General features: G+C 36.2%; 1 protein-coding gene across 1 annotated transcript; it reads right to left on the reverse strand.

Moving 5' to 3' along the window:
• Positions 1–4,832: 4,832 nt before the first annotated feature.
• Positions 4,833–8,067, reverse strand: LOC149008182 (protein PSK SIMULATOR 1-like). Its single transcript, XM_089167452.1, has 2 exons — positions 7,644–8,067; positions 4,833–7,405 (listed from the first exon to the last, which is right to left on the reverse strand). Exon 2 carries the CDS (start codon positions 7,349–7,351, stop codon positions 5,621–5,623), a length of 1,731 nt encoding a protein of 576 aa, XP_089023578.1. The 5' UTR covers positions 7,352–7,405; positions 7,644–8,067; the 3' UTR covers positions 4,833–5,620.
• Between the last annotated feature and the right edge of the window lie 8,906 nt (positions 8,068–16,973).

A 16,973-nucleotide genomic window follows, 5' to 3' on the forward strand; every position in this document is an offset into this window, starting at 1 on the left:
GCTTTCCATCTCTTAAACCTTCAACCAATCAATTTTGAGACCTTCTATGGAGGATCAACGATAGTAGGATGGGATGGAAGACCATTACGGAAGGAGAGGATCTAAGGATCTTTCGAAATATAAATGTACCATGGCCATACACTTTCACAACCCTCTTACTAGTAACTCCCTGCCATGGAGGATACTTTTCCATTCCAAAGAGATCACTTGAACATTCCTGAGAGGCCAATTCCCTACTTCTCTCCTCTCAATCTTATGCAAAAAGCTCCCTAACCACAGATTAAAGCTCAAATTCACTTGTAAAATATAGGTTCCTCTTCTTAGCCCTCAATAGAATATCTAAAGCCTTCTTTATATATTCACTCATTTACTGTCAAGATTGAGAACTAGCTTGACACTACAGTAACCTGGAGTTTAGATACAGAAGAAGGAATCTTGTAGTTCACATTTAAGATATTGAAAACAAAAAGGCCCTTTCCATACAAGCCTTATGATTACATTTTTAAACCCTTTACAGCTGCCGTAAGTATAGTTTTGTTGGCTAACAAGTTGATTCAGTTGTAGTTTTCCAATTACAAGTTGATTCAATAGTAATTTTTCGAACTTCTGGGTTTCTTTCTTCAACTCTGTCGTCATTTTCTTTAGATTGGGCTCTACCTTTACGCCTAAAAGGGGTTCTTGTTACTTTTGTTGCATTGATGGGCTTGAGCTCCCTTGAGGACCACCATGAGAGCATTGGATTTCTTTTCTTCTTCTTCTTTCTTTTTTTCTTTTTTTTTTTTTTTTGTTGGGGGGGTGTGGTTCTCGCCTGGGTGAACAAAGATGCTTGAGGGTGACATTGAAGCAAAATTGTGAGAAATGGTCGAAGGTTTTGGAACGAAACAATCAAGAAAATACAGGTTTTACAAAAGAATGTGTTTTTATTATTATCTCTTTCATAAGAATCTAAGTTTTAAGTGGTTTTGTACAAATGCTAATGAAGTAAGTTTTTGGCCATCATCCATAATGGACCAAAAGTCTATTATGGATTAGGAGGTTTTTTTATTCATTTAAACAAAAATAACTCTGAATATATTAAAAAAAAAAACGTAAAATATATATAATTGGGGGAGAATTCAGGGAATTCTCACTTGCCCAAATTGAGAAAATATGTAATTATAAAAGTAAATTACATAATTTATATTAAAATAGAATACAACTACGTGCATTTGCATGTGTAATCTTACTAGTCTTGAACCTACCATGATCCTTTTTCTTTTTCTTTTTTTTTTTTTTGATAAAAGAAAATAATATTAGGAGAGAGAAAAACCACATGAAATATTACAACCTAAAGTATTTAAAAATGAAGCCCATTCAATACAAGGTGGCGGAATTAGAGAAATGAAAGATTTATGTTGAAAGGCAGAATATTTGGTTATAGAGTTTGCTGAAAATTTTCATTCGCAATGGATATGGCGAAACTGAATTTGTGAAATAAACTATTGCTATCGCCGAATATCATCAATGATATGAGAAATTTTCCACGGTGATTGAGATCCATTGTTAAGGATGTTGATTAGAGATAGACTGTCGCTTTCAATCAGAAGTTGTGATATCTGCATATTAGCTCCCCAATGTATGGCTTTACGAATTGCTAAGGCTTCTGCAAAAATGGCGTCCAAATGTCCACAGCCCACCCCATAAGCAAATTGAAAGCGCCTCTTTGTATCTCTTGCTATACCCCCAAATCCATATTTTTTCCTTTGATGGAAGGTACAACCATCAACATTTATCTTTATCCATCCTACCGGCAGTTCATTCCAATGAAAAAACCTTGCATCTCGAATTTTGGGTTTGTCGAGAAAACCAAGTGTGATAGATTCAGTACCCAAGTACGACCAATGTTGGAAATGGTTTCTTACATTGACAAAAGTTGGTTTGGTTTATCTATCAACTCTGTATATAACTTCCATATGTCCCATAAGGTTAGTAGAATCTTCAAAGGAAGCGAGTACCTGAAGATGAGTGAAAATATTGGTGAATGATAGTTTGCATCTGGATTTGATATTTTGTCAAATGATGGAAAGGTCAAACAACTTACCCTGATCTTGAACAAAGAAATGAGATACCAATAATTTGGTATTAAAGTAAGCTTCTAACCAAATATGATACAAGTTGAACAAAGGAAATCGAAAATTTATAAGCATATTTTGGTCATAAAAATGACGACACATCCTCAATTGATTTTTTGTTATACCACAAAAAAAGCCAAATGCAAAATATCATTTTATTTGGATTAAAAATAACTTAGATCAAACCTCCTGGAGTCCAAATGAAAATTAGCCAAAAAAAAATCACTTGCCTTAGATATCATTGATCAATCATGTTGTATTTGATCAATATTGCCACCTCAGACTGGTGTGTCTCTGTTTTTCCTTTTTTCTTTCCTCGGGGGTACAACTTATGAGTGAGTCTCTATTCTTTGGGAATTTATGGAATTTGCTTCAGACTTTGCTTCAGACTTGCACCATAATGGTGCAGGACGGTCCTGCCGACCAAATTGGCCGTCGGATCAAGATTTCAGTCCAAATTTCGACCAAATCCTGATCCGACACTCCGCAGGACTGAAGCAAAATCAGGAGTTTATGAGGAGGCTTTCCGGTTTAGATTACCCTTAACCAATGCGAAACTGGTCAGTTCCATGCACTCTGACCCAATGCAAAGATACGCTGCTTCCATCATTGCTATGAAGCTATGCCTTCTAACCTTATCATCTAGACTAGCCACAACTCTTCAAGGTTTATACCCAAAAAAAAAAACACTCTTCAAGGTTACCTGTTGTCATTTAAGGACATGTTTATTCTTCAAAACATCACTTCTTACCTATCCATGCCTCCTTTTCTATTCTGAATTGCCTCCAAGTTATACACAATTTCATCGTCAAGTAACCATACTCCACTGCAACTGACATTGAGAAGGGAAAGATGCCTCTATAAATCTTCATCTTTCAAATGGAAAAAATAATCTGAACGGTCAATCAAAAGAACTGTTAAAAGTAACCTGAACAGTCAATTGAGAATTGAAAGTAACAGGTGAAAATTAAGATCAAAATGGAAAAATAATCTGAACAGTAAAGCCAAAGACCTGTCAAAAGTTCTTCCTTCTTAGAAGGAAAACAGAACAAAAAAATCATAAAACAGATGAATCAATATATATATATATGGACATCATGCCCATGTCCCCCCATTGTAAGTGAGTGCAGCTACAAAAGTGTGATTTTGGTTAATGCTACCTGAAAACCAAAACCATAGTGCCTAATCGAAGGAGAGTAAATGACTGGGATCATGCAGAAAATCCAACAAAACAAACCATACTAGATATCATCAAACCAGAACCTAAGGACATCAGTTTCAGCAGTTGTTTCTAAAGCGCCAAAAGAAAAAGGCTACTAAACTGGCCTTTTCAGAGTTCTGGGTTAAGTTATTTCAAGTGCCTCATGAAAGAGAGACAAGTATCTATGGACAATCATACAGAGAATGACCAATAGAAATAGTTTCAACTTTCAATAGCAACAGATCAAACAGGCTTGTCTTTCTAGCCTTGGGACCTTTTTCATCAAGTGCTCAATTATCTAGGTATCAACATGATGGAAGGAGTGTTAGCACAGTAAGTTAGACTTTAACTTTAAACAATTTTAAAATTCTAGTCCATGCATAGATTTCAAGCTGTTGATCAGTCACCACATTGATAATTTTTCTAATCTTATAAAGGCTTACTTTCACTAGGAGGAGGCAATTTATTGTGCTCAAGTCTCACAGAAGAAGGAGAAAAGTTTTGTGGTTGGTGATTCCCGGACAAGTGATGGGTTTGGCACCAAAACTTGGTTTCAGTCCACTGGTTTTGCTCACGGGTCGCCGCCACAAAAACTTTAGAATAACAGTGACAGAGTAATAAATCTACAGCCTATCATAAAATGCCATACGCATAAAAACAAATAGCAAACACAAATAAACCCAAACAAGAAAAAAGCCAACCATCCCCCCCCCCCCCTCTTTTTCTAAAAAAATAGCTTTTCTTAAATCACGTACAAAGCATCAAAATTCCATTCAAATATATAAATCCCTAAAACTAAATTGAGCAGACAAAAGATTTACAAACCACTGCTTTGGCAGCAGCATCCTTATAGATCTGTACCAAGTATAATGCAAAACGTAAGGAAACATGGAAACTGGATGTTCCTTTTGTGCAACTCAAACTAAACAGGTGGTTTATCAAAGAGTCATAAAATCTATCAACAGGAATCAACTTAATATTTAAGGCAAGTAATATTAAGCAATAGCTTTACGCTGAACCAGCAAAACAAATGGAATCTGAAAAAACAAATAAGCTTGCTATAAAATTGAAAGATCCAGGGATGAAAAATGGATCTGTCACTGTACCAGAACAGAACACTATTCCAAATATTTTAAAATAAAACAAGTAATTAACAGATAGAATCAGAATAAAATCCAAGTTTGAAAAATAAATACCTAGACTTCAAAAGAAACTCACATGATTAATTGAAAAATAAAAATCTACCACTATCTTAAAGATCTAGGTCACATTTGCAATTATTTATCAATCCTCAAGAACATACCAGTAAGCATCTGAGTTGATTTCTTAAAGAAGTCATTTTCATGTTGTCTGAGCAGAGAGCATAGATTCTCTCAAAAAGCAACTGAAATTACCACACACACACCCCCCCCCCCCCCCAAAAAAAAAAACAAAAAAAAAGAAGAAGAAGAAGGAAGAAATAAGATGCTATTTTGTTCTTTCAACTTTATTGAGGAAAAAGATAAGCTGAACTTAAAAGTCCAAACCCCTAAATCATGCAATTGATAACTTCTCCAAATTCAATCCTACTCTCTTTTTCTTTTCTTTTCTTTTCTTCTTCGTTTTTTATTTTATTAAGTTTGGAAACTATACAGAAAAGCATGAATATATTGAAATCAGAACATTCGAAATTGAAAAGTGGGTGGCAAGCAAATTAAGGAATAAAGTATCCAACAGAGTATGTTAGTACAACCAGAATGCATTAGATAGTGATACCATGAGCATTTTTTTTCTTCTTTGGGTAAAGTGATACCATGAGAATTAGTGCAAGCATTTGGTTCGACTAAGCAAACATTGAACCGCACCATATTCCATAATTAGCTGCAAGCAAATATAAGCTTCTATATGGTAAAATTTTCATATTCACTGAAGGTTGCTATCAATATACAATTTCTGGAAGACCATGGTGGATAAGGATACAATGTCAAAATATGATTCATGATAGGCAGCCTGTGCCAGCCATCTCAACATCCCAAGAGGCAAATTCATACTTAACCTCAAGAGAGGGAAAAACTCAAAGCTTGGATCCTGAAGTTGTACCTTAAAACTTCTTGAATGAAGCACAATGGCACCAAAAAATTCAATAGAAAAACATGCAACTCACTCCTCCAAGAAGATGACCCAGGGTTCATCAGATTGGAAACTGTGTCCATGAGTAAAATCATGAACTTCAGTTCGAGCTACATTTGGTCAAACCTCTATGGGTACCGTGCTCCTGAAATCTGCCACTGGACCTTTGAAAACACTTCCAAGAATCTTTGGAAGATATTCAGCCAGAAGCCACAACCAAACAGTCGTCTAAGTTTCCACTGCCAGTGCACTCCCGTAAAGCTTTTGCATTGAGATCTCTCCCGAATCTCCAGATGTAATTGAGACCCACAAGAAGCTCCGTTATTGCAGCTTCTGTCTTTGCCTGATTTGCGAAGTATAGAGTCTGTACCAAAAGCACGTTTGTCCTGGAAACTAAATTCTGCTGCTCGAAATTCCGCTCAGACTGCCACCTTATCATGTTATGAGCAAGTGGTGCCAACCATTCTAGTATCCTTGCCAAAGCATCATTCCATTCGGCTGCAAGACCAGCATCACAAAAGGACGATGCCATGTTCTTGGCGTATGACTTTAGCCTAGCCCTCAGCGCCATTCGTACACTTGTGGGCAACATATCATACAGGTCGTCTCTTGCATCAGGACCAATAAGATGAGAAGACGTTGCTAGTCTCTCAATTACAATGATAACATTTGCATAATGGAGTGCCAAAGCAGCAGCACCAAGAGTTGATGGAAAAGGATTCAGGAATCTGTGCTTCGAACTAAAGAGAGAGAGATTAGTATGGAATACTCTGCTCTGAGGAAGCATTTCTGCATTAGCGTCTTTTACTTCGTTGAGAGTTCCAGAATAAATAGCATTTGACTTCCGAGAACCATGAGTTACAGGTGTGTAGCTTTGCAACACTGGAGTGTCACTTCCACCCATCATGCATCCTTTGAAAGGGCCTACAGTAGTCAACCGCTTTGTTTTTGAGAGTAGATTCTTGCCATGGAGAGGTGTAGACGAGTTCTCATGAGTATGATGATGCCTGTTGCTCGCCCTTTTCATGCCAGATATAGAGATAGGGCCTGATTTTGAATAAATAGGCCCTGATTTTGAAACTGACTGACCAAGAGGACCTGAAGAGGACAAAGGTCGGTTTTTCACAGATGGATGAACTGATGTTTGCGTCAGTGTGGAAACAGAATGACTTCGAGAAAGATTATCTGACCTCAAAACTTTTGAATCATAAAATCCATCTATGGAGTCATTGTGACTGATTCCAAACATAAGTTTGATCCTCCTAAATATTGTGAACAGAGACCTCCCAAGGAGAAGGATGGTGTAATCATATGTTCTGCTCCATAAAGATCTCTCTCGCAGGTTCTTTACCTCCTGCCGCTGCCACACAACCTTCTGCTGGAACTCGACCAAGCTAATCCGATTTGGGTCATCATTACTTGCCTGCATTCTCCTAAGACTCTGTTCCAGTTCGGTAAGAACTTCCAACTCTTGATACAAATTTGTGCTAACGCCAATAAATCTCTCCATCTTTCTAACTTTCGTATGCATCTTCTTCCAGCTTAATTCCCAACCATAAAGATCCTCATCAGTCCTGACCAGTTGGTCAAATACATGCTCAAACCGCTGCAAAACGGGATCACTGCACTTCCTCCCAAGCCTAGCCACAGATCTCACCACAAACCCCAGATTATCAACCATTTCCGCAAAGATTAACCCCACTAGGAACTCATCGTCGTCTGATACAAGCTTCCTGACACCCACCGAATTCATGATCTCTTCTCTCAACCTATCAACTTGCTTATCACTCAAACACTGCCATAGATGAACCACCTTCGACATCAAGCTCGCAACTTCAAATGCCAACACCCCAATGGTCACTTTCCCAGGCTCAGGATTTTTCTTCCGGGTATTCTTCCACCACCCACCAAACCAAGACTCCATCACCATCTTGCTCCAAGAACCAAGACCCAAACCCCACTTCCACAGTAGATCTCGCGATTACTGCAGCAAAACCAGATCATTATTTAAAACAGAAAATGACTTTGCTAACGACGAATTTCATGAGCATATCCCCAAAAAAAACCCTAATTCATGTCAATTCACGTGGAATTGCACTCATAAAAAGCGGAACCCTTAATCGTGAATCTACCACAGAAGCTCAAAGTCGATCTTGGTCTATAAGTAGCGGCGTTAAGAATGCCAAATAAAAGCAGTATAAATCAGGAAGAAATTGGCATACCTCACTGAAGAATCTCTGCAGAAGAATGATGTAACGAGTCCTAAGGGCACCGAATCTCTCCCCTAAAGAGGGAAAAAAAGAGATTCGGGAAAAAAGAAAATAGAGAAGTAGAAAGAAAAAGAGAAAAGCAGAATGGCTTTTATATAAAGCGATTGGGAGAGAAACAGCTGCGAAGCTGCACTTGAAGACTAAAGTGTGTGGATGTGTGAGGTGTAAACACACTGGAACTAACTAGTCAGTGAATCATGGCTGCTGTGGTGTTGCGAAACTCAGATCAGTTCGCATTTTAACTGATAATAGCGAGCGAGACGAGCTGAGTAGTGTGAACAGGAGAAGAGTTAAGCTTGATCGAGTAAAACTCTGGAAAGACGTAATCAGTCCAGTAGGCGATTTTGGTGGTAACAACTAACAACTCACAAGAAGGGTAACGCCGTAACGAGAACAAACCACCAGCAGCAACAGGGGATTATTTAATGGAGCTTTTTTTACATTAATTATTTAATTAATTTTCCTCTGCATATGACGATTACGTCCAGAGATTGTAATATAATATCGTAATATTTTTTTATTAGCATTATATTATTATTATATAAAAATATTTAGTAATTAACGAATCTTTTATTGGACAAATATAATTATTTAAAATTATATAATTTTATTATTTCTTAGATAAAGTTGTCTATTATTTTTTCAGCTTTCTTACTATTCTGAAGAGTAAATTCTTTAAAAAAATAGAAAATTAAAATGCATTAAAAATAGTAGCTACAATTTATGATTTTTTTTATTTATTGGTAAGTTTTAGGAATTAAACCAGAGTATTAATAAGGAACTTTAGCTAAATTTTAGTTAATCTTTTTTTAAAAAAATTATCATATTATTTCTCACTTATAATGACTTATCATATACTTTTTGTCATATTATTTTCGACTTATAAGGACTTATTGCCGATAATCTCTCTCATTTATTTAATCAAATCCTCTATTCTTGTGCGGGATAATCTTTCTCTTCACTTGACCAACTCCTTCTCCCATATTTTAACGGCGAAACTGACTCTTCGATGGCGATCATACCTCATTCCTAAATCCTCTCCCAGGTGGAGTCGTCTCCCTTCTGAGTTTCGGTTCTATTCTTCATGTTTTTCTTTGGATTCTTTCCTTAATTGCATGGGATTCACGGAACTCTTGGCAATCTACCTTGCTCTTGCTTTAGAATCCCTTCAATGGCTTACTAGGTAATAATTTTGACTCTCAGTTAATATAAATTTTATTTTTTTGGCACCGTTTAGCTATACGATGTGAATGTCACACCCCATCCAGCTAATATTGGACTTACCTGAATGCCCGTGGGGTTGATGCACACTATAGGACCTAGGTTCGCAGCCAATCCACAACCATGATACAATATAATATCATCCAAAAACAAAAGAATATAAAAGTAACATTTAACAAAGTTATTATACTCTTCCGAAAAGATAAACAAATGTAAATCAGAGTTAAGGTAGAAGTGAATATCAAACAACGAAAGTCTCAACATCAACAATAAAGGTTTGTGAGAAATTAGTTTAATCATTCGATTTTCCAAACAAGAGTTACACAATTTCAATTAGACTCTATCACACCTCAAAATCAAACAGTAATCACAAGGGTTTAACACCTTATGAGTTGTCCAAGGATGGACACGCATCCCCATGGGTGTCCACATCTCCACTTGTCAAAATGTCATACTGCCTGGTTAGTGGCACATAATCTGGAATGGTAAAATTTTCACAACATGTAATAAGATCTAAAAAGTATATATAAAAATGATTGAGTTCAACAAAACTCAATGAGGTCAACATGACCATATATCATGCATCCATCTCACATTTCAATAAACAATCTATGTATATATGTAAATGAGATGAATAAATTAATGAATATGCAATTATGCTCAAACACACATTAAGTTACACATTAGCTTCCTCTTAACGGTATCGTCATTCTCCCTTAACAAGAGGAGTCTCTTGGGTTCTCCGCGGTAGTTGGATAAAGTCTCATCGAACAATGGCTAGGAAATAGATCATCACTCTCTCATATCACCATTTGATCTAAGAACTGGTGTATGTCAAGGATAACTCTAGGTCCAATTCATAGTCATATAATCTGATACTACATGTGGTCAAGATATATTTCCTCAACATGAGGCATTTATTGGTCCAATATCCTTTTCCACATGGGAATGGCATCCTCAATGGGATGCATCTATTATATTTCATTCCTCAACCCTATGGTCATCCACAAATGCATAGGCGGAAGCTCTCGTGGCTTCCTGGTGAAAATTGCACATTGCACTGAAAGTGACACGAGCCCAACACTATACATATGCAACCCTACCATCTCATGATGGCAGTGGGCTTACTCGATGCACACAGGACCCAGCCACTGACCTCATGGGTTACCCGGCTTCAATACCCTTATTAGAAGGTTAGTAGTACTCAATAAGGTAATTTAGCTATGCATCTATACACCTATGTATGATGCACATAACTGATTAAATGAATGTGAAGGCACCAAGAGCAATGGGTGAACCCACAACCCTGAGTTGATATACATGCAATGCATTGTCACCCAATTCCCCAATACATCACATTCACAACCATAATTTGAAATGGCTTGAATAATAAATAAATATAAAATATCAACTTACCATTTATCGTGCAAAGTCTCACACAGTTCATAAGATAATAATTGTAATTTATATTAACAAGCATTTAAATCAAATTAACAACATGATATATAAAAATGCATCCATCCCTTGCTAATCTACAATGTAATCACCAATGCTCAAGAATTCTACAATTAAAACATGTAAACATCTCACAACTAACCTAGAAACAAAAGGGTTAAATTATATTTAAGTTTAGGAACAAGACTAAGCATCATATGAGTCAAATTCACCTCACCCAAAGAGGGGACTGGTTGGATATGGTCAATCACTCACCCAGTCAATCGCCCATAGGCTTCAAAACAAAAAGCCTCTTCTTGCCCTATTTCAAAACTCAAACTTTTTGGGACTTATAGGGCTTCAATAGGATGTCATCTATGTCCTAAAAACACATTCCAAACACCCCAATTAGTTTCCAACACAAAATCCCTAATTTGGTTGTCAGAGAGTTGTCTGCGGGCATCCTAGAGATTATGAATTGGTCTAAAAATTAAGGGATAGCATGATTCATCACTTAATGGGGTTATGAAAAATAATATGGAGTAAGATTACACTTTCCATTCAATCCAACTCAACAATCTCATCCATAAAGCCAACAATCCATCAAAGTACCAATAAGAAAGCTTGAAATAGGGGTCTTTAGAGCATTCTTACGTCAACTATCCTGATTTTTCTCAATTTTGTGCAGACTATGCCCTCAAAAATTGTCTTCCTCAAGAAGCCAATCAGCATCTTTTCATGTGTTCCACATTGGTTTCCCCGTTTTTTTTCCCTTCCCTTTGGTTCTTGGTTTGGGCTTTCTCCTTCTTCGCCGTTTTTTTTCGTTTTCTTCTTTGTTTTCTCTCCTTTTTGCTTTCTCTCTTTGGTTCTTTCTTGTCTTTTTCTTTTTTTTGTTTGGTTCTTTCTTTTTTTTTTTTTTGCCTCCTCCTTCTTTTGTCCTTTGGTTTGTGTTTCTTTCTTCTTTGTTGTTTCTTGTTCTTTGTGGGTTTTTCCTTCTTTTATCCCTCTTTTCCTTTTTTCTCCTGTTGCTTCTTTTTCTTTTTTATCTTGCCCCTTTTTTCCTTTTTTTTTTTTTGTTTCCCCCTTTTCTTTTGCCTTTCTTGTCTTTTTTTTTGGCATTGGTGTTGTCCGGCCTTGTTTTTTTCTTTTGTCTCTTTTATGTTTTTTCTCCCCTCCTTTGGTGCTTGTCCTTCTCCTTGTTTTTTTGTTTTGTTGTTTTTACGTGTGGCTTTATTTTTTTTGTTTTTAGATGTTGCTTTTTTTTCTTCTTTTCTTATTTTTTTTTGGTGTTCCTCTCCTCCTGTGTGGTTTTCAAACTCGACATTGGTGGTTTGCTTTGGCGGCTTTCCGACAGGCACTTGCTTCTCTCCTGTTTGTTGATCGTGGTGTGGTGGTTTTTCGCCGTGATGTTTTCCCGTGTCTTCTTGCGTTTGCCTCCCCTTTTGCCGCCCGTGGCTCTCTTCTCGTTTTCTCTCGCTTGTTTGCTTCTCTCTCGCCTTTTTCATTGTCTGTCTTGTTGGCTCTTGCTTCGATTTTTGTTTTTTTTGCATTTTCATTGGATCTTGGTTCTGGCTGTCGGTTTTGTGTCTTTTTCTGGCTCTCGTTTGGTTTTTTGCTCTATCTTGACCTACTTTGTTGTCTTTGTGGCTCCTTTGCTCTTTTCTTTGTTTGTGTTTGTCGTGCTGTTTTTTTCTTCCTCTATTCAGAATGATAGCATTTTAAATGTTTCTATGATTGGTTGATTCAAAAGTTTTCATTTATGTAATTAAAGTTATGCAACAAATGTAGCACTATTTACCATGTGGGTATTTAATATTCTCTAGAATTTGGGTTTATTTTCTTCCTACTTATTTTTCAATACCTATACATCTAAAAATGTGACATAAAGAGTCGCTAGGGATTATGCATTTCCAAGGCCAATGACCATGGTGCTACTCAAGGCATTATAACAATTGGGCACTTGGTCTTTGCTATGGGCATGGCTTGGTGAGATACTCTACATTCCTTTAGCTAGGGTATGGAGCTCATTGGCAATTGTTACAGCAACAACCTCTAAATTTTATGGATTGAAAATTTCATAGACTTTACACAACTTCCTCTCACTAAAAAATCCAGTTGGATAATTGATCTTCTTTGATTTGATGGCTAGCTGATTATATAATTACGAACCAAAAAAGCCAGCTCACATGCCCCTAATCCGAAATTTTCACAGGCTCCATCGTATGATGCTTGACATAGTAACTAGAGGGAAAATGACATCGACTTGTGATGGCATTATATGCTTCTTTACTTGCCTAATGATGTCTTGGCTTTACATTATTGTAGTTAGGTTGAGTTTGATTATTGTCTACTGGACTAGGATTTTCCAAGCAAATCTTTATGAAAAATCTCGTACTTAAGAGTTGAACGAGAAAATTTCTTTTAAACGGTATTTGTGATGAAAGTTGGTTGATTTGTTCCATATGGTAGATATAAGGTCGTGGGAGTTTCCTGACATGTAAATTGCATTATTTGGAAAGGATTAATATGTCTAGAGTAAGAAGTAACTGATGTTTAACTAAGGAGAGGGGGGGGGGGGGGGGGGGGAAGAAGCAAATGATGTGCACATCAACCCTAGAGCCTTCTACCAAAAAAAAAAAAAAAAAACCTAGAGCCTACAACCCTAGATCAAAATGAGGGTTCTATCTACTGAGCAGGTATATCTACTGAGCCACAAGGCGTCAGATGGATTGTAGGACTGATTCAAAATGGAATCTTTAGGGATCTACAAAAGGCAGGGCTCAACCCGGGCAACTTTTGAAGTACTTATTTGAAATTATATAGATTGTAATACAAAAAGCGCATTAACAAAATGTACATCTACGGTACATTTGGTGTGATCAAACTCCTTATAAGCATCTCACCACAGGTAGGGTGATACCACAACTATCACCAACATTTTTTCCTTTATTAGCGATGATGATACCAATCAATATCAAAACTAGAAGTGCGTAATTGTACACTATTGTTCTTATTAGTGGAAACATTGTCATGAAACTACTTCTCATTCATCTTGTAATATAATCATGGAGCTATATACACCATTCAGGTTGTTGGGATTTTATTGTCCTCATAAATCCAAGCAATTGAAATACTCTATTATGTTGTTCAGTGAGTTTGATGTCTTTCATTCATGCATTTATTAACAATGACAATGTTTTGACATAAATATTCATCAGAATAAACATAAAGAACAACCAACTATAAGCTCCATAGCCCCAGATCTTGTGGTTCATTTCATTTTTTTTTTAATTACAGAAGCTGGGGTTCGTACTATTTCAATTTCAAACACATTTCATTATGACTTTGGCTTTCTATTATTATTATGAGTAGACCATTAGATAGGAACACAGTAACTCACACGAAATGAATATATTGAATAATCAACCTGAGCTCCATAGCCCCTAATACAATGGTTCAAACTTTGCCAATCCACAAGTTGGGGTGTGAGTCATGGCTCGTCCTATTTAAGCTTCATGCCCATTTCTTAGTGACTTTGGCTTTCAACTTCCATTTCGAGTTGACCATTGGATAGACCACAAAAATTCTCATAGAAGAATATAAAGAACAACCAACCCTGAGGTCTGTAGCCCCATATATCGAGGTTCAGAGATTGACAATCCAAAAGCTAGAGCGTGAGTTGTGGATCATCCCATCTAGGTTTCATACCCATTTCTTAGTGACTTTTGCTTTTGATTTCCCTTATGAGTAGATCATTGGAAATACCACAAGAATTCACACCGTAACATCATCAATGGTCATGTCACTTGGTAATGACCAATATCTCTTAATTGAAAGGTTATGATTCAATCATCTATGACGGTATATGTAATATTCTTTACCCCCAACCCCGAGGGTGGCTCAGTTGGCAAAGCCCAACGCTTCTACATAGGAGGTCAGAGTTCGAATTCCCTTGAGGTCAGGGGCGAAGCACCGCCTATATTAATTATATAAAAGCGCATTGAGAAATAATCCCCTTAATTATATACCGAAAAGTCCATCAATGTTCTAACTAGTTAATAGTAAAATTCTCTCCTGTTGTTAAAATAAAATCCCCTTAAGAAGTAAAGCGTACACAAGTTGTGAGTATTTTATGTCATTTTTTACCGAAATTTGTTGTTTAGTCTAATTTGAGGCCAATAAACACATTGATGTTCTTGATCAACATTTGCTCAATTTTACTGTAAAACTTCAAACCTTAGTAGGTGTCGTTTTGACTTCCAAATTCCATCGTTCAGGGTGTTTTTTGGCCACTTTTAGTCTACTAGTTAGATTTAGGTTTTTAATTTTGAGTAATTTTAGCCTTTTTATTCGCACACACTGCATAAGTATCAAAGGTTAAAGCAAAATAGATAAAGAATGCAAGAAACGTGAGAGGAAAAACAAAGAAAATTTGAGCAAAAATTCACCTAAAAATATTGCGAGAAATTGATAATTCGGTAATATATCAGCTATATCACGCGACATTTCGGTGATTTATTGATAAAATCAACTTCACCCTTTTTTCGGTTCACCACCTTTTGAAACGACGAAATATTGTCATATTTCGGCAATATTTTGCCGATACGTCTTACCATGAATACATCTTTGATACTGTCACAGGTCAGGTCAGTTGGGAGATCTTTTAATAAATACATAGAAAAGTATATATTTTAATAAATGCATAGAAAAGAAAATTCGTTTATAAAAAACAAACACTATTTTTTATATTTTTTTTAATAAAAACACTTGATGGGTAACCAATGAGGTTGATATGTATTTCTTTAATGTTGTATAAAAACAAATTCTTAAAAATAACCATGTGCTTGATTATAATATATGATACGGTGGTCAGTTTATGTTTCTCGGAAACTACTATAAAATGAAGATTGTTGTGATTCTTGACTGCTTTCTAGAGTTTGACTTTTCAAACCTATAAAAGAAATATTGTTGAGGTGCTATGATTCACTAATGCGTCTTTTTGGCCTTTTTCTTTTCGTAAAGGAAAACTGACTGCTTTTCTGTTTGACTAAAGTATCATTTCTATTATAGATGATTTCTTATCACATGTTTTTTTTATCGTTTTCAAATACTACAAGACAATTTATCCCAATGTGCTTCCGCACAATCGTCACAATATTCTACCCAGAAGTGATGCGTCTAGAAATTGTTAAGCCTCTGGATTAATGAGAATGATCTACAAAACAGGGTTAGATGTAGTCCGACCACTGAGGTCGGAAGACCACTTCCGAAGCTTAAGTCAATTGTTGAATTGATCACAATGCTTTGGCTGAATGCATGGTCTAAAAATGAATATGAATAGTGGGGAAACAATTCAGATACCTTTGGAGTGAGTGGATCACTCATTTATATAGATGTCACCTCCAATTTTCGACCGTTAAGTGAATTCTCAATCTCTTCAGATGACTCTCCGATCATAAGGTTTTGCCCTATATATTCGAGGGTGTAGGTAGTTATTGTTCTTAGCACTATTCCTTCTCCGTCTTGACGATAGTTGCTTCCTACAAGTTAGCTCTGCCTACCGCAAGATTCGGGAGGTCGTTTATGACTGATAGCAATAGTGTGCGGCGCCCTCATTCGATTGTGATATTAGGTTAAGGTGGGTCTCGATTGTGGTCTAACCGAGACAGAAGGTTCGAACCCGGTCCGACGGGTTCGGTGTAATTTTTTTCGTATCAAGGAGTAAGACTAAGGAAAATTTGATTACGATCATTCATTTTTATCTAGATGAAGGATACATATCCATCAGTTTCATCTAAAGGTTTACATTAAATTGAAATTAAAAAAATTTATATATTTTCAATTTTACTTCAACTTTTTAATGTGACTGATGGACATATGTCATTCATCTAGAATAAAATTGATGGTCAATTTTTTGCAAAGAAATGGACTTGATAAAATTCCAAGATTAAGGAGGTCTCAGGTTTGAGTTTCCTCCTCCCCTATACTTATTGGCCCTTTGTCATTGTGATCGATTAAAGAGACGATGTTAGATGCTCGACTAACATGGCCAACCTAATGAAAAAGTCTACAACTACATTGGCGGCCTGGATTTGGATATCATTTCCACAACTTTAAACTGAACTGGATATTCAGTTAATTGACACCCTTAAAATTAAGAGTAAATTGTATTGACACTCTAAAATGGAGGCTTTAAAACATTAATACCCCCATTTTATGTTTGAAAAATACAAGCACATCAAAATTGAATTTTCATTGGACACATTAGTATATTTTTTCAAAGAAAACATTTAAATCATTGTTTATTTATTTTTCCTCATCCTATTTTGATAAGGATAGTTTTGAAACTCAAAGAAAATAAACAATGGTTTAATAATTTATAATGACAAATTGGACTAATGTGTCTAATAAAAATTCAATTTTAAAGTATTTTTATTTTTTTAAACATAAGATGGAAGTGCCAATTCCTCCATTTGGGGGTGTTAGAGCAATTTGCTCTAAAATTTAAGTCCTCAATTTTGGGCATTAGCATATGGATTCAACCGTTGGATTGTCCATTAATCATTGTATGCCCTAAACCCTACCCGAGTTAACTTCGCTGGCTCACCAGGAACATGGATAGCAAGA

Source organism: Hakea prostrata, chromosome 8, assembly GCF_041222555.1.
Source record: "Hakea prostrata isolate BN-2017 chromosome 8, UWA_Hpros_2, whole genome shotgun sequence".
Taxonomy (NCBI): Eukaryota; Viridiplantae; Streptophyta; class Magnoliopsida; order Proteales; family Proteaceae; genus Hakea; species Hakea prostrata.